The sequence below is a fragment of the Prionailurus viverrinus genome, chromosome A2, assembly GCF_022837055.1.
Source record: "Prionailurus viverrinus isolate Anna chromosome A2, UM_Priviv_1.0, whole genome shotgun sequence".
Taxonomy (NCBI): domain Eukaryota; kingdom Metazoa; phylum Chordata; class Mammalia; order Carnivora; family Felidae; genus Prionailurus; species Prionailurus viverrinus.
The window spans coordinates 57,172,375-57,195,999 of NC_062562.1; the positions used below are offsets into that span (position 1 = coordinate 57,172,375).

Genomic DNA, 23,625 nt, shown 5'->3' on the forward strand with positions numbered 1-23,625 from the left:
TAATAACAATAAGACAGAAAACACAGAGTAGGAGCCAAGCACTGATCTCGGAACCTTCATCCACTCCCCCAGTTCACCTACATCTCACCCCATGGTGCAGTGCTGTGAAATTCTCCGGACACAGGGAAGTCTCATGACCAGCCCATGTTTCCACACTAGGAGGTGGTCAGGCTGGGACTGAAGCCCAGGCCTGCACATCTGACGGGTCTGCTGCAAGGCAAAGGCTGTGGCCAGCCAAGCTATCTGAAAATCTCTGTACACTCTGAGTCCTGCTGAAAGCAAACAGGGTCACCTCTTGGAATAAACCAGGCCTGCTGGTTAGCTACACGAGGAAATCTTCCTCCTTCCCCTGAGCTGGACTCAACTCTTGCATATGAAGCCACACACTATTGTGGCTCTTTCAAAATGACCCTGAGAGGAAAACTGCTTGCTCCACAAATGAGTGAGGATGGTGAAAGAAAATGGCTGCACAAGGCATACGGTGGTTATGTGGCATAGCCAGGGTTTGAGCCCAGTCCGTGTGACTCCCAAGGTCAATGCCTTACCAACCTTACAAGGAAGGAAAGTCTCCCACCAAGGAGGCTCCAGTTTCTTAAGAGCACCCAAGCCTCTCAACTCACTGGACAAGAATCGACCTGACATGCTGGAAAGGTAAGGACGTGGAGGCCGGTAAGGGCTGGGATCCAATCCTGACTTTACCATCCTGTGACCTTGGGCAGGTCACTTCACCTCTCTTGAGCTAGCTTCTAGTGCGACTGCCTTTATAGAGGCACCCTGGTGGCCTGAATTCAGAGTAGGAAGAAGATGTTTTTTCAAGTAACTTTTTGTTTTGTTTGAATTATGTTTCATCGTGCGCACATATTACTTTTCTCAATTAGTTACATATAATTTTAGGAGGAAGAAAGTGATCTGTTTAATACTTTTTTGCAAAAGTACATATAGGAAAAGTAATAACTTCCTCCTTGGATTTTTATAAGGATTTAAAATAATGTATGCAGCTAGTAATGGCACACAATAGGTGCTGCATAAATAGAGAAGGGATAATGTGGAGGGAAGCAGGGGGTGGGTGTATTCCTGGGCCCAGAAGGGAACCTGTGGCACAGAGGTCCCCGGCATCAGGACAGGTGTCCACTCAGCCAGAGCCTTAAGGGGCTGGTAGGGGGAACCTGGGTGCCTGTTCCCTTACTCCCTTTCAGGAGCCTGGTCTCAGGTCCCCTCCACACACATCTACAGCCCCACCTGAAGCCAGCCCTGGTTGGAGGGAGCCTTTCCACTTAGGGTATCTTTATGGGATCTGCTGACTGCAAGTCTAGGGCTCTTGTGTCTTCACTTCTAGCCTCCATGGATTGAGCAGGAAAGGGTTGGTGGCCCCAGGGATGCCCCAGGTTGGTGGCAGGGCCTGGGTCAACTCGCCTCCTGGGTCCTCCCCACTGCCCTTAGGAGGCAAGAGTCATTTGATAATATGTCCAAGCCCACACGTCTCATTCTCAAAGGAAGTAACGGCTCCTCCCCCAACAATGGGCCTCTGTGGGCAATTAGACCTGTGAGCTCGCCAAGTGGGGCATTACTCCATGACAGATACTTCCCCAGAGAATAATTACACTTCATAATACTGCTAATAAACAAAGCTAGACAAACGAGCGACGTGCACTTTATCACCTTTGTCTTCAATCAGCATCGCAGGGCTGGCCCAGGGCTGATGGAGCCCTTGAGTGGCCCCACGGTTGGTCCTTGACCCCTCCTGGTGGCCCTGGAGTTCAAGCTGCCACTGTACAGATGAGGAAACCAACATCCACAGAGGGACAGGCCCTGTCCAGAGAACAGCAGAGGGGGATGCAACACGGCTCCAGCTCCCAGACTCACACAGGGCAGCAACGCAAGGTGACCACACCTGCCTGGCAGAGTGGGCAAGGCTGGCCTTGAAGTGGGAGCCCTGAGTTAACAAAGCTGAGGATCCCGAGTTTCAGACCGATATGAGCAGGTAAGTAAGAAGCTTCCACTGATTCCCTCTTCAGAGGGCAGGTCTCGATACAGGCAGGAGAAGAAGGGGCTGAGGTCAGAGGGCAGGTCTAGATACAGGGCCTGACCACCGGGAAGAAACCCAAGACAGGGAGGAGGGGAGTGGGGGTTTCCACTGTGACAGAGAGTACCAGAGGAGAAAGAGATCTGGAAGATCTGGGGATCCGAAAGAAGGGAAAGAGACAGGTGGCAATGGAACCCCAACACTGTCCGGTGCCCAAGGCCCTGAAACTTTCTCCTGAGTGCCTGCTTGGTAAGGATCAGACACCATGCTGGAGCCTAAGCTGACGTGGGCAGGGCTGTACCAGGAGGGGTGACCCTCATCTTGCTAAGAAATAGAACTGCAGGCCTGCTGAGAGCCTCAGGGTAGACCCCACTGGAGCCTAAGTCCCCAACACTGGGGCCTTATCACCACCGTGCTCACCTGGCTCAGAGACAAGTCCCAGGACCACCCACAGCCACCCCTGCCCCACAGGGGTGCACATCCAGGGAGTAAGGTTTAGACATTCTTCACCCATGTCTTCAAGGCCCAGGAGGTAGGGATTCCCAGTGAGACCTACAGGGACAGACAAAGTGGGTGGGCAGGGCCCACCTGACAGGAGGTAATCCGAGGATTTCTGGACCCTTTCAGGCTCTAGGCCACCCTCATGAAAGGTCTGGGAACCATAGTGGTTCACCCACATCTAAAGACCTGCCTCCAGTGATGGTGACAGGGACCCCAGGAAGCCAGCAGCCCAGGGCCTCCTGCCATGTCACCTTCCTGTACCTTTCCACCTCTTGCCCTCTGGCACCCCCCTTCCCCAACCTCACAGGCTGAGGACATGCTTGGCCAGGCCTGCCCTGCACTGACCAGCCGTGCTCTCTCCTTTGATACGATTGGTTTGGGGCAGACCCAGCAGCCACTCTGCCTGATGGAGGCTCAGCCCCCACTGAGGCCACGAGAGCCAGGGCCTGGTCATCAGGCTGTCAGGGGCAGGGCCCAGCACCCTATCTGAAGTTCAGGGAGGCCACTGATACACTGGCTTCTGGCCCAGCTGAAGTGCTGCTGTCTGGACCCGGACTGAGTGAGGGCCAGGGCTGCCCTGCCCTCCTCTGCCCAAGTAGAGGGTAGGGGTGGCTGGTTGGGGGCAGGTGAGGTGGAGCTTGCCGACCTGAGTTCAGGCCCCGGCTCTATGACCACGGGCAGAGAGAACCCAGGCCACTTGACCACACGGGGCCTCAGCTTCCTTGTTCAAAAACCTCAGAAGTTGGGACCAGAAGGCCGCTAAGGTCTTCCTGCTTCTCATTACGGACCCCAACCATGCCCGTCCTGGCCATCCGAGCCTGACAAGGAAGGGTGATGGGCAGACGGACTACTTACCCGCTCCACGAGGCCATGCTTGTGCTTGAGCTTATATACTTTCAGCCTGGGCAAGAAACTCTCGGCATAGTCCTTGTCCTCCAGCCCGTGGAGCAAGATGCCGTGGAAAGCCAGCCGGCACGTGTTGGCATGAATGTCTGCATCTAGCCTTGAGCCGATCACCAGGCACAGCTGAGGACAGGTGACAGGCTTCTCAAACTCCACGAGGGCCCATTGCTGCCGAGGACAGTGGCCTCCCGTGGCCTGGCCCGTCTTCTTGTCAGCCTCGCCACTGTCTGTCACCTCTGGTGCCAAATCCTTGCTTAGGTACTGCTCCTGGAAGAGGTATTCTCGAGAGAAGTCGAAGGAGTCTAGCACAGGCTCATGGTCAAAGCTATCAGGGGCAGGACTGAAGAACATCACGCGGCCCATCACCGTCTCATGGCCCACTGTGATGTGGAACTTGGCCTTGGTCTGCAGGGGCCCCCGGAAGTACGGGATCTTCTCCACAGAGATGAGGGCTGCATGGACAGTGTGCAGGGACTCAGGGGCACACACCAGGCCACGCTCCAGCAGCTTGGGGTCAAACTGGGTGACACAGATGCCCAGTCGGTCTCCCTGCATAGCTGACGAGACGGGCATGTGAAACATCTGCATGGACTTCACCTTCTTCACCACCTGGTGTAGCAAAAGAGAAAGCTCATGAAACAAAGAGTCTTGAGGCAAGAGGGAGGGGCTCCAGCTGGAGAAGTCCCTGTCCCAGAGCTGCCAACACTCACCTGGCACCTGGCATGCCAGCCTAGGGGAGCACTGGGGCGGTCAGATTCCCCTTGGCCACAGCAAGCTCCACCCTGCAAACATGGGGCCCGGGTCCACACAGCACACTAGTCCAGCATGTGGGGGGTAGGCACAGCAGCCAAGTCCTGTGCTACTGTAGCTCCCTCCGTCGTTTGAGTCCCCGCTCTGCCCCAGGCTCCATTCCAGTACTTTCTTGCCTTGAGCCCTCTATACAGGCTCACCACTGCATGCAGAACGCAACCCCCCCCCCCCCCCCCCCGCCCAGGTCCTCAGCCTGCCAAGCCATGACCACCTGTCCTTGAAAACCTGGACCAAACACCACTGCTCTGGAAAGTCTGCCCTGACCCCCAGCGGGCAGGATCTGTCCCTCTCCGGTGCTACCCCAGCCCCTCTGAGTCATACACAGACTTCTCTGCAGTCAGGGCCCACTCTGCGCCAGCCTGCCTGCTAGCCTGTGGGCTTCTCCAGGGCAGGCCACTCCTCACTCCCTAGACACACAGTCACTGGGGGACCGCAGTGTGCCAGAGACCGTTCTAGGGGTATGAATAGAGTGAGAAACAAGAACCAAACTATAAACACATCAAATGAACTAAGTCTATATTGACAGAATTAACATAAAAATCTTATGTGTAAATATAACAATAATTACATATGTATATAACATAATTACATATGTACATTATATATAGCATACTATATTATACATAGCATATGGCATATAATATAGTACATGTAGTATACCATATTAAATATATATGGTATATATAATACTATACTATACATATTACATATAGTACGCCACATTATGTATAATATGTGTTCACATATAACATCTAGAGAAGGCCCAGGGTTGGGGAAAGGTCTGGCTTTTCGGAGCGGTGGTCAGAGAAGACTTCTGTACAGGTGATGTCTGAGCTATCACCTGATTATAAGAAGTTGTGTGAAGGTCCAAGAAAAGATAGTTCTGCACAGAGGAGCTGATAAATGTACAGGCTGGGACACAGGTTCCGTGAGTCTGAGAAATAAACAAAGAGGCAGGAGGGCTGTAGCAGGGAGGGCAGGGAGGGCAGGGAGGACAGGGAGGGGAGGCCGGGCAGGCCGGAAGTCACCGAGGAGTTTAGGCAAAGGAGTAACCTGATCTTATCTCTGTTTGGAAACCATCACACTAACTACTACACTGGGCAGATCTCTGCACCCACAGTTTGTAAATCAGGAACAGACATAGGAAAGGCTCTAATAAATGTTCATGAAATCAATGGACATTCCTACTAAGAGCCACTGTCAGAGAGGAGATGAAATCACATTCACAGATTTCTGCTTAGTGCAGCAAAAAGATGGGTAATAGATTTCAGAAAACCTGCCATCAAAACTTGTTAAATTAAAGACACTGGCCTTTAGGTCTCAAGCATCCCCATCTACAAAGCCTGAGTATGTGGAACACTCTCTTTTTCCCTGGATAAAGGGAGAATGCTGAGCTGATACCGGGCGCAGGAGGCCAGGCCCTTTCCTGGAGAGCCATAATACTCAAGTGTTTGTTTAAAGATCATTAACTACCTAACCATGAGGTCAGGGAGCAGAGAAAGTGAGAAGTGCGGTGTCAAAAGCCACAGCCAAGATCAATCAAAGAGAAACATAAAACACCTCTAAAATGGTCTACAAGGGCGACGGGAAACTAAGATTTTCAGGAATGCATCTCAGAGTAACTGGAGAATATTATCTTACACTAAGCGTCTGCCCAGAGAGGCAGGCCCCGAATCGCAACTCTTCCCCTGAGGCCCGTGGCCGCCTGGTGAGCTGTCCTCTGGCCCCCACCCCACCCCACTCCCTTCTCCAGGCCGCCTTTCTCAAACACATGTTGGATGATGCAATTCTTTGGCACCAACCTCTACACGGGCTCCCCTGCTCTGCACCACTGCTTTCAAACCTCTTGGGCGTAGCTGTGGTGAGCAGGACGATCCTTTGGTCAACTGAAATTCTATGGGAGGATCGGCCCCCTGGCCGCCGCCCCCCCATCAGGTGAGCTGCTCAGGGTGGATAGGGGCTCCTGCACCTCCTGACGCCCTCTTTGCTGCCCCACCAAGGACTTCGGCTTGCCTGGCTTTCCCGCATGGCCTTCCCTGGAGCCTCCCGCAACACGGCCTGCCTCGGCAGCTCTCTTCCTGCCCCATATTCTTCCAGCACCTCAAGCCCCAACCAGGGCAAGCTTGAGCAATTCCCTACATACAGAACCCCATTCCCTACATACAGAACGCAGGGCCCTGTATGCCTCTGCGTTTTGCCCGTGAGGCTCCTTCTCCCCGGGACTTCCTCCACCTGAAATTCCCATTCATCCCGAAACTCTGGCTCTCAGGGTACCTCCTGGCATGGCATCCCTGCCTGCTCCAGACTGAACTGGCTACTCTCCCTGGGTTGCTCTGAACCGGATGCACTGAGCTGTCATTGCTGCCTCATGGCTCTGCCAGTCTGTGCCTCTGTGTATCTACTGACTTAAATGACAATATAGTAAATACCTGTGGCCCCATCGTGCACCCTGAGAACTACATTACCAGTAAGTTCCATCTCCTTCTGTGCTCCTCCCCCACCTAGCTCTCCTGCCTGCCCACCAGCTGGAGGCAACCATTCTCTTGAATTTGGTGTGTGGCATTCCTTTCTTTATATATATATGTGTGTGTACATGATTGAGCAGAGACTCACTACATATGTAGTACATATGCCTAATCAATACTTTGCTTTGTTTTCTGAGTTTTTGAACTTCGGAGTTCGTGTCCGTGCTGCCTACACCTGCAGTTCATTTGTTGCTGATGCCGTCTGGCACAAGGCACGCACCGACCCCCATTCACTCTTCTATTGGTGTGCACATGGGTCGTTTCCAGGTTTTCGGGGGAAGAGGATGCAGTGAATGCCCTCTCACACAGGAATCCTGCCTGGTGCACGGTGCTAGGAGGGGTTCTGGAAGACACGGGCCCTGTACCAGAACTGCTGGGTCAGGGGCAACTGCTCGTGTCTCCTAGATAAATAAAGTATCAATGTACACTTCCACCACAGGCTGGAGACTCTCAATGGATATAGGTCTTCTCCAACATCTGGCACAGCCAGATTTCTTCATTTTTGCCTGTCACTTTTTTTTTTTGCCTTTTAAATTCTGAAGCCAGGGGCCATGTTCCTACTGCTGCATCCTCAGTGCCTAGCACAGAGGGTGGCTGAAAATGCTGCTTATGGCAGACCCAGTTACACACCCAGCCCATTGGAAGAGAATGGCTGCATCTGATTCTGGAAGAGAAATGTCTCCCGTGGCAAAAACACACCTGGCAAAGCACGGAGCTGAGACTCCAGACTGGCCGGGGCCTGAGTGGGATCCTTGGGTTTATGACACTTCCTGTGACATAGGGCTCAGGGCCTTGTGCCACCCTGCCAGCCCCCACCCCCACCATCAAGCCCATCTGTAAGCAAGCTTTGTCACAGGTATGTTCTCTTTTCAACGGGGCTTGTGTTCTTAGGACCGAAATGATAAAGAATGCCTTAAGAGGGCACCGGGAACAGCAGAAAGACAAATAACTGTGCAAATCAAGATTTCAAGGGCCCAGACAGGAAACTGTGAAACCGATAAAGCTGGGGACAGGGTGGCATGGCACTACCATGGGCTCTCCTGGGTGCACGCAGACGGCATCGCCCACACGGACCTATCGCCAAGCCCACGTTTACAGGGTATCCTTTAAGAACGTAAGATCCCATCTAGGACACCAAAAAACACAGGAAAGTAGTTTTGCCAACTCAAGAAGGGGGAAAAAAAATGGCCTTTCATTTTCTAGCCAACTCTGAGGGATTCCATCCATCCATTCAACAACTCACTCATATTTACTAATATCCAAGGGGAGTGGTGGCACACTGTGTGTGCATTCACTCAACACGTATTTATCAAGTTTCTCTCATGTAGCAGGCCCAGGCCCTGGAATGATACGGGGTGAGCAGAATGGACTCTGGAGTCTACCGTTGGGGGAGGGGGAGACGTTAATAAAATCATCAATTAATAAATTCAGAATTACAAAACCATGGAGAGGTGTTATGAGAGAGAATAGCTGGGGGATGTAATCCTTCCTGGGTCATCAGGGAGGGCTTCCCTGAGGAGGTGGTACTAAAGCTGAGACCGGAGGGAAGAGAAGAAACCACCCATAGGGGATCCAGGCAGAGGGAGCAGCAGAGCAGGCCTGAGGCCCTGAGGGGGGAAAGAACATGGCCTGGTTGAGGGACTGAAAGGCGGTGGGCTGGCTGGCTGGCAGAGAACCGGCTAGGGGCAGCGGCATCGGGATGGAGACACAGGCCAGCCACCTTCACCGTGGGAAGGACAACAGAAGCCCCTGGTGGCAGTGGTGACCTGGGGTTGAGCATAAGAATAACACCTGCTATGCATACTTTGAAAAGGTCACTTTGGCTACACGGTGTGGAGAAGCCAGAAAGGACACAGGGAAACCAGCAAGGAAGCTACCCCAAGAGTTCTTTACGCAGTACATTGTGGGGATGTGCTGATAGACTGGACATGGGGACGATGGAGACATGCTCAGATGGACACTGAGGCTCCGGCTGGAGGAACAGCCCAACGCTGAGGTGGGGAGGGGCAGCTAAGTGACCTGTGCCCAGGAGAGGCCTGCGAGGCAGCTGAGGAAAGGCAGCAGGCCTTGGGTGAGCACAGAGGTCAGAGCTCCAGGAGACGGGGAGGCTGCAGGTGGAGGTCAGGGACTAGGAGAAGACGGCTCACACACCTAACTGCCTCTGGCCTTTTTCCACCTAGACGTCTGGTCGTCTCAGAAATGGCAGCTCTGCGCTTCTGGTTGCTCGTGTGAAAACGGTGGGTTCCCCCTTGACTCTCCTTGTTCTCTCATACCCTACCCAGCCATCGGGGGCTCTAGCAGGCCTCACCTTCCAAACAGGGCCGGCACCTGAGCCCCTCCCTCTGTAACCACTGCCCGTCCTGGGCTCAGGCCCACCTGGCTTTGGCTATTGCCCCTTTCCCTGCAGCCTGTTCTCCATAAAGCGGCTTAAATATAAGATATGACTCTGCAGTTTCACCTCTGAGCTCTCTAGTGGCTTCCCATTTTGCTCTGTAAAACTAATGTCTTCGCTAGGACCCCAAGGCCATATAGTCAGCTCCTGTCATTTCTCTGACTTTATTAGCTAGGTTTCCACCCTCAGCCCCCATTCAAGCCAGTTTAGTCACATGAGCCTTCCTACTTCTTGCTCCCGGAACACATCAAGCTTGTTCCTACCTCAGGGCCTTTGCACTTGCCAGTGCCTTTGACTGGGATGTTCTTCCCCATACACATTATTTCTCTTTTCCTTATTTCCTTCCTATCTGCTCAGATGTTTCTTTAAAAAAGTTTCTTTTAACGTTTATTCATTTTTGAGAGAGACAGCAAGCAGGGGAGGGGCAGAGAGAGAGAGGGAGACACAGAATCAGAAGCAGGCTCCAGGCTCTGAACTGTCAGCACAGAGCCTGATGTAGGGCTCAAACTTGGAATGGCAAGATCATGACCTGAGCCAAAGTCAGATGCTTAACCAACGGAGACACCCAGGTGCCCCTCTGTTCAGAAGTTTCTTTATCAGAGTCCATTTTTGGGGCACCTGGGCGGTTCAGTTGGTTAAGTGTCTGACTTCGGCTCAGGTCACGATCTCACACTTTGTGACTTTGAGCTCCACATCGGGCTCGCTGCTGTCAGTGCAGAGCCTGCTTTAGATCCTCTGTCCCCCACTCTCTTTGCCCCTTCCCCACTTGTGCTCTCGGTCTCTCTCAAAGTAAATAAACTTTATCAGAGTCCATCCTTGACTCTGTAATAAGAACTCATTCCTCTCTATCTTCTTTTCTGTGTTTCACTCTTCTTCATAGCACTCACCACTAGCTGACATATATATTTGTTTACTGACTGTCTCTCCCACGCTGGAATGTAACCTTCATGAGGGCGAGGGGTGTGTTTTTATTTTTTAATTTCTGTTTCTATCTCCAGTGCCCAGCGCAGTGCCTGATGTATGGAGGACCTCAACACATGTTTGTGGACGGAACAAATGGAGCCATGGATGGGCGCGGCATTGTCTCTGCCCTCAGGGAGCTCTGGTCTGGGTCTGGGGTGTATACATCCACAAAGGCCCATGGAAGTACGCACCCACACTGTGGAGTAGGGCTAGCCCTGAGGCTGGCTAGGAGTTGGAGGTTCCAGACAACCCAGGGGGAGGAGCCTTCCAAGCCTCTCCCAGGGACTCAGGTTTCCCTGGCAGGGCACAGTTAGAATGGCAGCAGAGAAGGCAGGTGGCAGAGTGGGGAGGTCACTCTGTGTGGGACCACCAGTCAGGCCCATCCCCTGAGCTCGGCTCCCAGCAGGGACAGCGGCTGCTGAGTCTCTTCCCCTTGTCCTTCCCCTCTTTCTGGCCCCAAGCACTTCTGGGGAAGGGAGGATGGACCCAGGGAGAAAGGGAGGAAGGAATACATCAAGCAAGCAAACAATTTTTAAAACTCAAGTTCATGCTTGCTAAGCAGTTTGGTCCTTTCTGACTAACAAAGAGGCTTTGCCATCAACTGGGTCAAGTTATTCTTCATGAAAACCCTACGAGGCAGGTCAATATTTTTACATTCAATTTTATGGATGAAGAAACAGAGGTTTTTGATGTCTCCAAGGTCACAAAGCAAATCGGGTGAGACTTGGGACAATGAATGCGGGGACTGTAAGGCAGGCCTGACATCCCACGGCCCGGTCTCTGGATCAGATGAGCAGAAACTGTGCCTGGGTGGCTGGCGCTAGGGGCAGAGTGGCCCTGCCCTGCCAGGCTGCTCCAGGTCCGGAGGACCAACGATGTGGGTGCCCACGTGGTGGGAACCAGAAAGATGGCTCTAGGGAAGGGGCAGAGGGAAGACTCCACTGTGAGAGGGCCCTGCTCAGGTGTGGAAGGAAGCTGAGGGGAGGCCAGCCTGCCTGGGACTCGGGAGCGGTGGGGGCAGGGACAGGGACAGGGGCGGCCCCTTCCTCCCCCTGCCCAGGCCATTGCGGCTGCCCTGGCTATGGTCAGCAACAGCCTCCTCCTGGCCAAGCACAGAGGACAGCTTCAGACCTGACTTCTCAACACCTTTGCTCCTCCCTTAGCTGCCTTTGTGTCTGTGTCTGGGCAGATACCCCTTCTGGTCTTCTGGGCATCTGAAGTGTAGTTTTCCAGCCTCTGAGGACTCTGTAGGGAACTGTACTCAGAAGGATCTGATTTCTGTTCTGGAGACTACTAAAAACCTCCAATAGAAGTGACTCGAAGTAGAGATCATAAAGCATTCATCTCTGCTCTCCAGGACACCTTGCATGGAATAGTGGCACCTAACTAACATTGGACTTCATTGCTTCACTGCGTGATCTACATAGAAGTAAAGAAAAGAGACCCTCGACGTTGGTTGGATGTCTACCTGTGACGACGCTTTACAGAGCTGGGTCCGTATCATTCCCAGAGCAACCTTTAGGTGGCTAACAATGACCTCGTTTTACAGACAAGGTAACTGAGGTCCCAGGGGTTAAGACATTTATCCTCGGCATCCAGATACGCCCACCATGAAAGCCTAAATTCTTTCACTATATCATGCCATAAAAACCCATCTACTCCACCCCGGAAGTCGAAACGAAATACGATCACTGCATGAAGTTCCCTGGCAGCATTCCTTCTGTGGGGTAAGAAACGGAGAGGCCCGACACCATCATAATAAACTGCAAAGGAACAGCAGTGTTGAGGGTCCTCCTGGTGTTCTACGGAATCAACAGATGCTTCGAAGAAGTGGACAGTAGCCTGTGCCTAGCAGTCTTTCTGATGTGCAGAGATTCTGTAATAATGGCACTGGCTGTAATGAGATTGGACCGCTATTATCCATTTTTGTTCCACTAATGAGCCTGGAAGCTCCTGGCTGTGCCAAAGGCGAGGGTCGGGGCCTTGCAACTTCATCATTACTTAATAAAATGTAAATCGGAGAGGAAAAGAAACACGCAGGGTTTGACACTAATAAGCTTACAGCAGGATCAGTTACTTCAATTCAAAGAGGTTCAGACCGGAGGGGGAGAAATGAAATAAGCTTTTAAAGACCAGTCTAGGTTTGGCTCCATCAGACCTAACCAGTTTTGTTTAATAAAGTTTCAATTTGGCTGCTCTCATTTCTCCCTCTTCTTCAAGCTAGGCCGGGTACAGATAAGGCATCCCCCCACCCCGCCTAATGCATTAATTGCATCTCACACAAAAAGCCAAACTCGGGACTCTGCACAAGGAGAGAGCAGCGTGGGCCCCTGGGGGCTGCCGGCACCTCCCCTGCCTGGTGCAGATCCTGGCTCCCCTGGCACCACCCGCGAGAGGAGAATGTCACATGGGTCCTGCGGACTCAGTTCTCACCCGCTTATTTTTCAGAGCAGCGAAAACCATTCAGAAAGGTACGGGGAATCAAATGACATCGTGACCACCTGTGTTCCCATCCCCTGGAACTGACCACTCAGATCTCGTCATTCCATCCCGACATCGAACTGAAGACCTCTAGTCCCACTTCCCTCCTCAGCTCCGTGTAGCAATTACTTCCATGAATTCTGCATGTGTCCTTCTATTTTATATACTTTGACCTGTGTGTGTATCCCTGAATAGTATATACGTTTATTAGTTCATACAAATGGTGCCATATTATTGCTTGACTCCTACCTGCCTCCTTCCTTCTGTATTCTATTTCTGGCATCTGTTCATCCTGGGAAATACAGATACGGAGAGAGCCGTGTATTTACCATATACTTATCTCAGCAGAGATACTGCTATCTCTGTACACATCTAGGTGATTCTTTTTGACGGCCGCGTGGTATGTCTTTATAGGAAAACTCCACCCCGTATCCATGCCTTTATTGACGGACATGGGTTGCTATTCTCGTTGCTATAAATGATGCTGCAGTGACCATTCCTGCACACACGGACTTGTACACATATGCAGAATTTCTCTAGCGTGGGTATCTGCGTGGAAGACTGGTGTGGGGGACACATTCCAGTTTCACCAGGTCTTACCGACTGCTTTCTGCAGTGGTCGGTTTCCACCCCCACCAGCAGCGGATACCCTCGCCCGCACTTGGTACTGCAGGCTTTTTAACTGTTGCCAGGCTGATGGATTAGGCCCGGCGTCCCATTGCTGTCCTAATGTGCGTTTCTAGAGCCGGGCTCCTCAGAGTCCCTGCTGCCACTAGGTCACCCAAGATAAAGTGGCGAAGAGCCTGCCAGGCCCCGGGGGCTGTGTGGGTATGCCCCCGAGCCCACACAGCTCTGGAGGAAGGAGCGATGCACGGGAGGGGCAGGGAGGAGACGAGGTGGAGGAGATCTGCGGAGGCCCCTCCTCCCCGTCCTGGGCTCCCTGCCTTCTGAGCACCAGTGCCAGAAAACGCGGTACTCGCGGCACTCGACACACTTCTCCTCCCACCTGGCTGTGTCTCTGAGGAACTGTGCTGGCCGACCAGAGGTGGGGTCTGTTCTATGCAAAAAAAAAAATTCCACTGAGGCCTCAACAAAAGACCAATTGTGCCCTGGAGAGAGAGAAGAGGGAGCAAAGGAGAACTTCCTCTCAGAGACCCCTACTAATAAGGAATGCCCCCTATGTGAAGGAAAAGAGGATCTTCAGGAGTCTGGGGACCCACAGGCCCCCAAAGGCCCAATTCGCCTGTCTGCATGTCTGTCTGCTCTGGCTCTCCCCCTCGCCCTGGACGCCCAGGCCAGGCTCCCATGCCCCGCAGTCAGCGCTGCCCAGGGCCCGCGTGCCTCGTCCCCACCTGCGTACCTCCCCCACCGAGAGCAGCTCAGGTCACCTGCTCGGGCCTTGGAGCACCCTACAATGTTCCTCGCGGCACTCGCGGCACCTCGTCATATCGTCCACTACGTGCCTGCGCACTCTGTTGTTTTCTGTGGGGCTCCCACGCCACACGGACAACTGCCCCGCATAGGCCAGGTTTATTTTGCTCACCGCCGGTCCCCCACAGGGCGCCTGCCACACAGAGGGCAGCCAGGGAGGAAGGAATGGATTTGGTTTCCTACCACATGGCCCAGCAAAAGGCCCCTGCGCCTCCATGGCGACCTCCTCGCAAACAAACCCTGGTTATGAACCTCCCAGTCGCTGCAACAATGGAGAACCGTAAAAGTGACAAGGGGCCTGCCAGGAAGCTTTATGCTCCTCCTCCCAGCCACCCTCCACGCATTTGTCATCCCATAAAACTTTAAATTGAATTACACCAATGTTAGAGTCTTCTGTTTTCCATACAACTGGGGCTTTAATTGTTTTTAATGACATCCCTGGGCTTTTTGGGGGGTAAGGAATCCTTGGGAGGTAAGCCAAGGGAGCCAGCTCTGTCCTCGGGGCAGGGCCAGAAAAGCTGTCTGCGGAGCAGCGAGCATGACCACACCTGTGCGTGTGGGCCTGTGCAGAGCACCCAGGTGGGCTTGGGTCTCAAAAGGGTCGGTCCTAAGGCTCCCTTGTCTGACAGCCCTCTGTGAGTGTCCCCTCTCCCCCACGGCCCCTGCTCCTGGGTGGGCACACCAGGCCCTGTGCTCTAGCTCGGAGCTTTGGGCAAGTTCCGTGACATTCCCAAGTTTCAGTTTCTTCACCGATAAAATGGGGATAATACATCGTAGGCCACAGGGCTTCTGTGAAAGATTTAAGGAGTACCTAGTATCTAGCACCTAGTATCTAGTGGAGCACTTGGAATATGCCAGGTCTTCCATGAACATGGTGGCCCAGCCCCAACTCACAGTCCAGACCTCAGCCTCTGGCTTCTTCCTCATCCTTCAAGTTCCCACGGCCCATTAGTGGCAAATCCTGGAATTCATTTGCCCCACACCCACAGTTTCTTTCCATTTCTGGGCCTCATTTCCCACTCAGACTCCCCCCAACAGCCACCCCTTCCCCACGTTTCTGCCTGGCCACCTGCCTAGTACAGAGCACGGGTCATACAATGCCCTCGCTCAAGCCTGCCCGCGCTCCAGGTGTCTCGTTCCCTCTCTGCCTGGCACTCAGCCCAGCCCTCTGCTCCCGCCTGGCCTCCTTCCGTGTCTAGGCCCCGGCTCACTCCGAGCCTCTGCTCCTGCTTAGTTATCCACCTTTCACAGGGGGCATTCTTCGGGGTCTGCTGTCAATGTCATCACCTGCGTTCCCTCAACACACATTCTAGTAGCACCTGCTACCAGGCAGGCTTTCACTCAACACTGGGGACGTAGGGGAAGCCATGGCTCACTGGGGGCAGCAGACGTGTTAAGTACTATTTAGAACACAGTGTGCTGAGTGCCATGAGAGGGACTCGGGAGGCCTGCAGAGAGGAGGTGACATCTGAGTCGGATTTTGAAGGGTGATGCCTGCAAATGAGATCAGGAGAGAGGGGACGGCATGGGGAGGGGGTTGTGAGGAGAGTGCTAGGAGGTGCTGGCAGGCCTGGGCAGAGTTCTATGGGGTGGGGCTCAGAACGAGATGAAGGTGATGCCGGGGTAGGGCTTTGAGGGCCAGGAGGCCCCTCTTTCCATCTGTGTGTCTTGTCCTGATGGGCAGGGTCTGCCGATACAGAAGGGATTCAGGAAGAGCTTGTGGAACTGAGTTCCAGGAAAAACAAGGCTGGGCTTCTCACTCCCTGATACCTACCGGGGAGAAACCCGTGCACGCGTGTGCAAGATAAGACGGTCACTGCGGCACAGGTAATATCCACAGAGACTGGGCAGAGGCCCGAGAGCCCATCAATGGCACGTGGCAATGGACAATATGAAATGTCCATACTCACATGCACTGGCCAGGCTCCGTATGTAGTGACAAGGTGAGGCCAATACTGGGCCGAAACAGAAAAAGTGCAAAATCCACATGACATGATACGCTTACAAAATGGCATTACGTACTTTTACGTAAATAGACGTGTACTGCATAGAGAAGGGTTTAAAGGATACACTCAGAGGAATTAACAGGGGGCCTCCTCTACATGGGAGGCCAGGATGAGGTATGATAGAACGGGCCCTTTTTTCCCCTTAACTGAAAAGTTTCACTTTTGTTACGTGGAGGCATTCATAAATTGGTTGTATAATTAAAAATTAATTCTTTAAAAATAAAAGACAGACATTTTAGTCAATTAAATTTAATAGAATCAGGTTCCAATCAATTCACTCAATGAAGACTGACAGTCTACTCTGAGCCAGACTCTGTGAGGGTGCTGGGCCAAGAGAAGCAAAAAGGGATGTGGATGGGGTGGGAGGGGCAGCAGGAGGAGGAGACACACTCCCCAGCCTCCCTGCTGAGTGCTGTAACCGCAGACTTGAGTCTCCATTTCCCCAGCAACACCCTGAAGCCACCGCCGCAGGACGAGGAGACAGAAGGCCCCCTAACTAAAGTCTGGCCCAACCTACACTCTCCACATGGGGAGACCGAGGGGACTCTGGCGGAGGCCTCTGGCACAGAATGGAAGACTCTTGTCATTGTCCCTAAAACCTGTGGAAACAGCCATGCCACCTGCCAGGATGGGGAGGACAAAAGAGATGGCCCAAGGCTCTGAGTTCCTACAAAATAAAAGGGAAGAGTGGCACAATGTGAGACGCAGCCACTCAGAACAACCCCAGCTCTGTGCAGCATCCAGCCAGAGGACTGGCTAGCAGGAGGGGCAGCCCCGGGCCAGACAGAGAGCCAGGTGCTCTGAAGACACTACTCTGTTTTGTCCCCAACCCGAGGGGACGGACCCACCTTAACTCCACCTAGGTGCACGATAGGAAGCAGCTGTTTTTCACGCAGTGGCCTAGAGACAAAGACATGCGCCCGTGACCACAACCCTCATGGCCACAACCCTCACGGCCACTTGAGATCACACTGGTCCAAGCCTTTCTGAAAGGGCTCATTGCTTCTACGTTTTATGTCTAAGAATCCCACCCCTTAGGAAACTCTCAGAAGGGCAAGGATGGGTTACTAAAATATTCACTTCACTCTTCTTTATGTTAACCACAAGACGGTGACAACCTCGCACCCCAGCAATAGATGGACGGCTAAATACACAGCAGATGAGATGTCATGTAAGTAATCAAATACATGAAGCAATTTTATCGGCATGGAAATATACTCTATAATACCGGACAACTAATCAAGGCATAAAAATATTGAAAATACAATCCTAACTATAAATAGCAATGGCCTCTGGGCGATGGGCTTCTCGGTGAGTTTGTTTTCCAATTTCCTTATACTTCATAAAAACTTCTGAAGTGATCACATATAGCTTTGATTTAGGAGGAAAGGCTTTTAAAAACCTAAGTTGAAAGAAAAAGGACGACCATCCCACCGGGCTGCAGCGATGTGTTGTCTCTGCAGAAGGACCATCAGATTCCTTCCCCCGCCAAAAGCCCCTGCCCGGGAAGCCTGTGTCAGGCGGGCGTGCTGCCGGCCACTCTGTGTGTTCCCGCCCATCCTCACAGTTACCCCACCAAGTAGGTGCTGTCACCACAGTCTGTCAGGTGAGGAAACAGAGTCCGTAATCTGCCGAAGGCCCCTCGGCTGGAAAATGGTGAACCGAGGCTGCAAACCCAGCCATAATGCTGGTCCTGGAGTGCGTGCTCGGTGGCCTATACTTCAGGCTACGACTGAGCACAGAGGCCCAGCCCCAAATCTGCAGCGAGGTGGGGAAGCAGTCAAAAATGGCTCGGTGTCATCAGAGAGAAGAATGAGGGCCTTGCCTCTCCTGTCCCCAGGAGTAGTACGGGTGGCAGCAGCGGTGGGTGGGCCCAGGCCCACTTGGGGGACCGAAGAATCCCACCTCCAGACAGAGCGCAAGGCTGGTGGGGAACGTCTAGGGCTGGGCCTTGCCTGTAATAAGGGAAACTGCACCTGACTGGCCTTTGTCGCCTTCCATCATGAAGCCACCTTCTAATTACAAAAGAAAAACCAAAGTAAGGCCCTGGGAGACAGAGGCGGCCTCACGTTTGGAAGTCTTGAAACAGTAATAGGAAGGGCACTCTGTGCCGAGGATTTTTTCCTCCTTCTTTCTATTTTCTGTACATTATTCTGTGTTTTCCAAGTTTGTAGTTTTCCGAGTCTTTAGTATTAGACTGAAAAAAAAAACCCAACTTTGAAGGCAAACACCAATATCTCATTTTTAAGCTCAAATACATCACTGGGAATTGATTCCACCAACAACAATGAAGGTCCTACTATGTGCCAGGCCATCCAAGGCACTGGGCCTACAGCTCTGTACCACTTATGGGCCACCAGGGCAGGGAGCTCACGTTCAGGCAGGGTAGGATGGAATGGGTCAGAAGCTGGATATCAGAAAATAAAAGAGCGGCTTCCCCCCTTTCGACCCCTCCTCTTTGGGTTTTCTTAGGGAAAGCTCTCAGTTCCACAGTGGAGTCTGGAGCCCGCTGACCCACAGGAAACCTGCGTTTTCCACCCGGAGCCCTCAAGGACAACGTCCACTCCTCAGGGGGCCTCTTGCCAAGATGCCAGGGCGCCAAGGTGCCCACAGTTCCCCAAAGACAATGTGATGTGCATCTGCCCTTTCCCCATGGCAGAGGAGAATAAATGCCTAAAGTCATCTGCTAGAAGCACAGAATTTCTTGGAAACCCCAAGTTTTATATGTTAATATAAACATTTTTTGTGTGTTTTATGCCATAATAGATCCATGGTTGTTTTAAATATGAAGTTTGGAATTAACTGCCCTTGTGAAAACTGACCTGCTGGCCGGGGGCACATGGTGGCATTTACCCCGGCCCCCTGGCCCCAAAGCAAGGAAGGCGGAAGGAGGGGTGCACTCAACTGAAGGGCAACAAGCACTCACGGGGCCTGGGGCAGGATGCAGACCAGCCGAGAGAGGCTCTTGCACACCACTGCCCATCTCCCCGGCTCACTCACTGGCTGCCAGCCCAGGAGCGCATTCAGATGGAGTGGGGAGCCCACTGCCCTCTAGCACCTAACCTCTGCTGGACTGAGCGCCTGCACGCCACCGAGGGAGGTGCTAGTATCCGGAGGTGTGCGTGCCATCCAACCCTGCCTCTCCTGCCGCACCAAAGGAACACCGGCTGTCCCAATACTCGCTGACCTACTGAGGGGGGAGCTGGCATCCGACCTGGCAACCGCCCAAGGGATTTTTGAGGGGAATGCTGGTCTCTGTGGCGTTTGCCCCGGGGCTGGCCTCGGAAGGTAGTCCTGTGCCAAGATGCGGCTCCAGTGCGGCAGGAAGCACTCCAGCTTCAGAGTGAAACGTGCTGGCCAGATCTGCCACGTCCCAGCCAGCCGGGGGGAGAGCCTGGCCTCTTTACCCTCTGAGCCTCAGCCTCCTTGTTTGTGAGGAGGAGAGGACAGCGCCTGCAAGGCTGTGGCAAACCGTTTGGTGGCAAAACGATGCCAGTGAAGCCCAAATGCAGGACCCACCACTCAGGAAAGACTGATGATGGGAGGAGAGAAATGAAATGACCTGGCGTTGGGGGAGTGGGGCAAGCAGCAGAAGGCTGCACCTGGAAAGCACACTGTCTCCAGCGCTTCAGACGACACAGGTCAAAGGCCCTTCCGCTCAGGCTAAGCCCTAAAATCCCCAAGTCACCGGCTTGCGTTGCGGAACAACCCCCACCGCTGCCAGAAAACCAGGGAGCCCAGCACAGGGAAGGCCCCTCAGCTCTGCTGCACCCGACCCTTAAGGCACCACCCTGGATGGAGGGCTCCGGGAGAAGCTGGGTGGCCAAGAGACTTGCAGGAGGCGTGGCTGCTGGCAGCAGTTTCCATTTCCATATGTGAGAGATCCCTCCAAAGGTGCTGGCAAAGCTTGGGGCTGACGACTGTCTTCCTGGATATCTGGAGAGGTTTATCTAACGTGAACTACTCCCAAGTGCAGACAACGAACATGGAGCTGAGACAAGCCCTTTCCCAAAAGCCATTATGAATTTCTAAGTACCTGCCCAGAAAGGAGGTTGGGGGATAATAATATTAAACACTATCTGACAGTTACGGAGCCGTTGTTAAGGTTAATGAAAATCAGTTTAAACGTGTAAACGAGAACTTTGAGGGGGGAAACGTCAAAGGAACGAGCTGCCCCAGGGCGGGACGGCAAAGCAGTACCCTCCCACCTGGAGAGTCAGAGGGAGCTTCCCACAGGGTGACAGCCGCATGCCAGCAAAGACAGACAGGAGGCACCGCACAGAGGTGGCGTGCGGGACGGAAGTGGAGTCCCGACCACTCCTGCTCTGCCAGCTCTGGACCTGAGCTCCCCACCGCTCCCAGCGTCTCCTTAGCACAGCGCCTAGTGTCCTGGATCCAAACCGCCCACCCCCAGGGCTGGGGTGAGGCGACCCACTGGACCCAACTCTGCTCCGTCAGCTTGGCTGCTGCTCTCTGTGTCCGAATGGCCCGGGATCTGCACACATTCTGGTAACATGCTAACCGATGCACCGCCGGCCAAGGGGAGCGGTCACGTGCGGCTGATGGGTAGCCTTCTTCTCAGTATCTCTCAGGCCCCTCACCCTCCTCTACCTGGCTAATTCCTCCCTCTCCTGGCTCAGCTGAAGCCTCTAGGTTGCCTCCCAAGTTCCAGGGTCCCAGGTTCCAGGGCCCCCTGCCCCGATTCCTGTCAGCATCACCATCACCAGCATCCCACTCCCACCCTCACCACGGCTGTAATTTAGTGAGCACCTGCTGTGTGTCCCAGATAGTGTTCTAACGAGTTCACATATATCAACCTACTTCATCCTCATGAAATCCCTGAGAGGTAGGTCCTACTGTGACCCACACTGCATGGGGGTTCAAGCTTAAGGGCTCTAGGTCACCCAGCTCAGCCATGGTGGAACTGGAATCCCAGGGGGCCTGGGACGTTGCTGTTGGTAATAACTGCTAAATGATCGTGAGACTGAGGGCAGGCGACCGAACCTCCACCTAACGCAGCAGCTGCAGAAGTGGTGTTGGAGTCAGACTTCCCAGGTTCAAATCCTACATACTGGCCGTGTGACCTTGGGCAAGGGATCTTACGTCTGTGTTTCCTTAAATGGACAACACATCTACCTCGTGGGGCAGCGGTGAGCATTACATTGACACGGTCCGTGTGAAACGGTGAGTGTGGTGGCATCGTGAAAAACAGAAATTGTTCAATAACGATCAGTCACTGACACTACTCCTCCTACTACTGCACCATCAGCAGAGTGGAGATGAGCATCCCGACTTCACTTGGATGGTGACGAAATCAAAAGAGGTGAGATGTGGGGGGCGCCCGCCAATGCCTGGCATAAAGGATTTGAAGGAACAGCATGAAGAAAGGCTCTCTGCTCCGCTCCCTCCAGGCCTGTGGACCGGGGCTCACAAACTTTTCTGGGAAAGGCCAGATAGTAAATAGTTCAGGCTTTGCATGCCCTATAATCTCTGCGGCAACTACACAAGTCTGCCATTCTGGGACAAAAGCAGCCATCGACAAAAAAGCTTTACTTCGAAAACAGATGGCAGGCCGCAGTTTGCTGACCCTGCCATGCACTGAGGCCTAGGCTACTCTGAGCCAAACAGCTGAGCACGGAAACCCAGCCCTGTACCTGCAGCAGCCATAGATCTGTGCCGCCAGGCACTGAAGGCACTGACAGGTGCAAGCGGCAGAACAGGGTCACAAGACAGGCATTCGCTCAGGGGTCATTTTCTGAGCACCCACTCTGTGTCCGGTGCACGGGACAGAATATGTCACGGTCCCTGCAGCAGAGGGGCTAGCAGCCCAGTCCAGGAACACAGCCATAAAAATAGAACACGGTGTGACATTGAGGTTCAGTCTCCTCATCTGCAACCTGGACACAAGAATAATACCAAATCTTGTAAAGCAGAATGAGAAAAATGCATGGGAAGCCCCTGGTTGGGTGCTGGAGTGATTATTATTCTTACCCGTCTCCTAGGAAGCAGAAGGAGAGGGCAATCCACTTGAGATGACTTTCAGAAGCTTAAGGGCATAAGCTTTGTGCAAAGTCTGTTTGGGGTAGAACGGGTAACACACAGGCCAATGTGAGTCATGTTCTATCGCAAATAAAAATCGGCCCATGAATATACATAATCCCCAAGGTAATTCTCCCAATCTTGCAACGGTAATGGAGCCACCCTCGCTCACTGAGGCATGAATATTTACCGTCCTCTGGCTTTACTGCTCTCGATCTGGGTTCAATTTTGCAAATTAAAATGAGGGCTGTGTGGATAGAGAGATTACAGGAGAGCCTCCTGAAGCCTGCTGTCCCTGGTGAGGGAGCCGGGCAGGGTAAGCCAGCTCTTGCCCGCTGGCCTGGGCCTTCTGCCTTGAGGGTCAGAAGCAAGAGAAAATGGGACGAGGGGTGGCAGGGGGGTCAGGACCTAGGAAAACAGAGCGGGAACAGGAATGTCACTTAAAATGGAAACCTGTTTCAGGCGGGAAAGGTGGGAAAACACCCCAGGCGTTTCTTTTTGACGGTTGAGAGGGGTTTCCGAGTAGCCAAAAGAGCAGCAACTTTATAACCAGACAGACCTAGCTTCAAACCCCATCCAGGACTTGAACCTGGGGCATGTCATCTCACTTCTCTGGGCCTCAGCATCTCTCTCTGTAAAAAGGTTGGTTAAATACTGCCTTCCTCCCGTGGCTGATGTGAGAATCAAGATGTCTGTGCAAGGTGCCTGGCTCCGAGCTCTTCCTCGGTGGCCGCAGGCCCGCAGCTCCTCATGCATCTCCTGCCTGTCAGAACACGCACCGTGCAGGATGGCACATGGGATGCGGGCCGAGACCTCATGGGCAAGGACCAGAAAGGCTTGGCAGGGGCAGTGATGCCGGCCAAGGAGGTGACACTGACTCTCACCCAGGGCAATTCCGGCACAACATCCAACCCCCAGACCAACTGCAGTCTAGCTGGGCTTAACTAAATGCCTGTAGTGAGGCCAAAGAAGAGCCAACATTTCCAACTGGGCCTCGCTGGTCGAGGGAGCAAGAACAAAGCATCCCGTGACTTTTGCTGTCTTGGGCGAGAGGGCAAGGTGGGGGGGCGGGGGGGAGGACATCAAGTGGCAGAGCAGGGCTGCGGGTACTGTGACAGGTAGCTAGGGGAAGCTGCTGGCCTCCTACAAACGCGGGACACCTGTCTGCCCACCACAAAACCTGGTTCCCTGGAAACCAAAAGCCAGAGATAGAAAGAGTCACTTAATCTGGCTCAGCTAATCTCAGGGCTCTCAAAAACCAACTGGCACAAAACCTGGGTGAAATTCAGTCCAAAAAACCTTTGCAAAGGACAAAACTACCACTTCTTGAGCGCCTATTGTATTTCGGGTATCAGACGAGGCCCTTCTTTTTCTGTCTTTAAAAAAAATATATTTTTTTAACATTTATTTATGTTTGAGAGACACAGAAACAGAGTGTGAGTGGGGGAGGGGCAGGGAGAGCAAGGGAGATGCAGAATCCGAAGCAGGCTCCAGCCTCTGAGCAAACTGTCAGCACGGAGCCCAACGCAGAGGGCTCGAACTCACAAACCG

General features: G+C 53.1%; 1 protein-coding gene and 1 long non-coding RNA gene across 5 annotated transcripts in view; one reads left to right on the plus strand and one right to left on the minus strand.

Annotated features, from left to right (window-relative positions):
- Nucleotides 1–23,625, minus strand: part of EEFSEC (eukaryotic elongation factor, selenocysteine-tRNA specific) — a 252,343-nt gene that overhangs the window by 62,476 nt on the left and 166,242 nt on the right. For all 4 annotated transcript variants that reach the window (XR_007150177.1, XM_047848987.1, XM_047848989.1 and 1 more), the window contains exon 5: nucleotides 3,380–4,036. Coding sequence is in view for 3 of the 4 variants with exons in the window: in XM_047848987.1 (XP_047704943.1) it covers nucleotides 3,380–4,036 (657 nt within the window). In the remaining variant the exon portion in view is untranslated. The remainder of the gene's footprint in view (nucleotides 1–3,379; nucleotides 4,037–23,625) is intronic.
- LOC125160230 (uncharacterized) lies at nucleotides 285–12,844 on the plus strand. The gene is made up of 4 exons (XR_007150178.1): nucleotides 285–651; nucleotides 1,676–1,981; nucleotides 8,943–8,999; nucleotides 10,153–12,844. It is a non-coding gene; the product is annotated as an uncharacterized LOC125160230 (long non-coding RNA).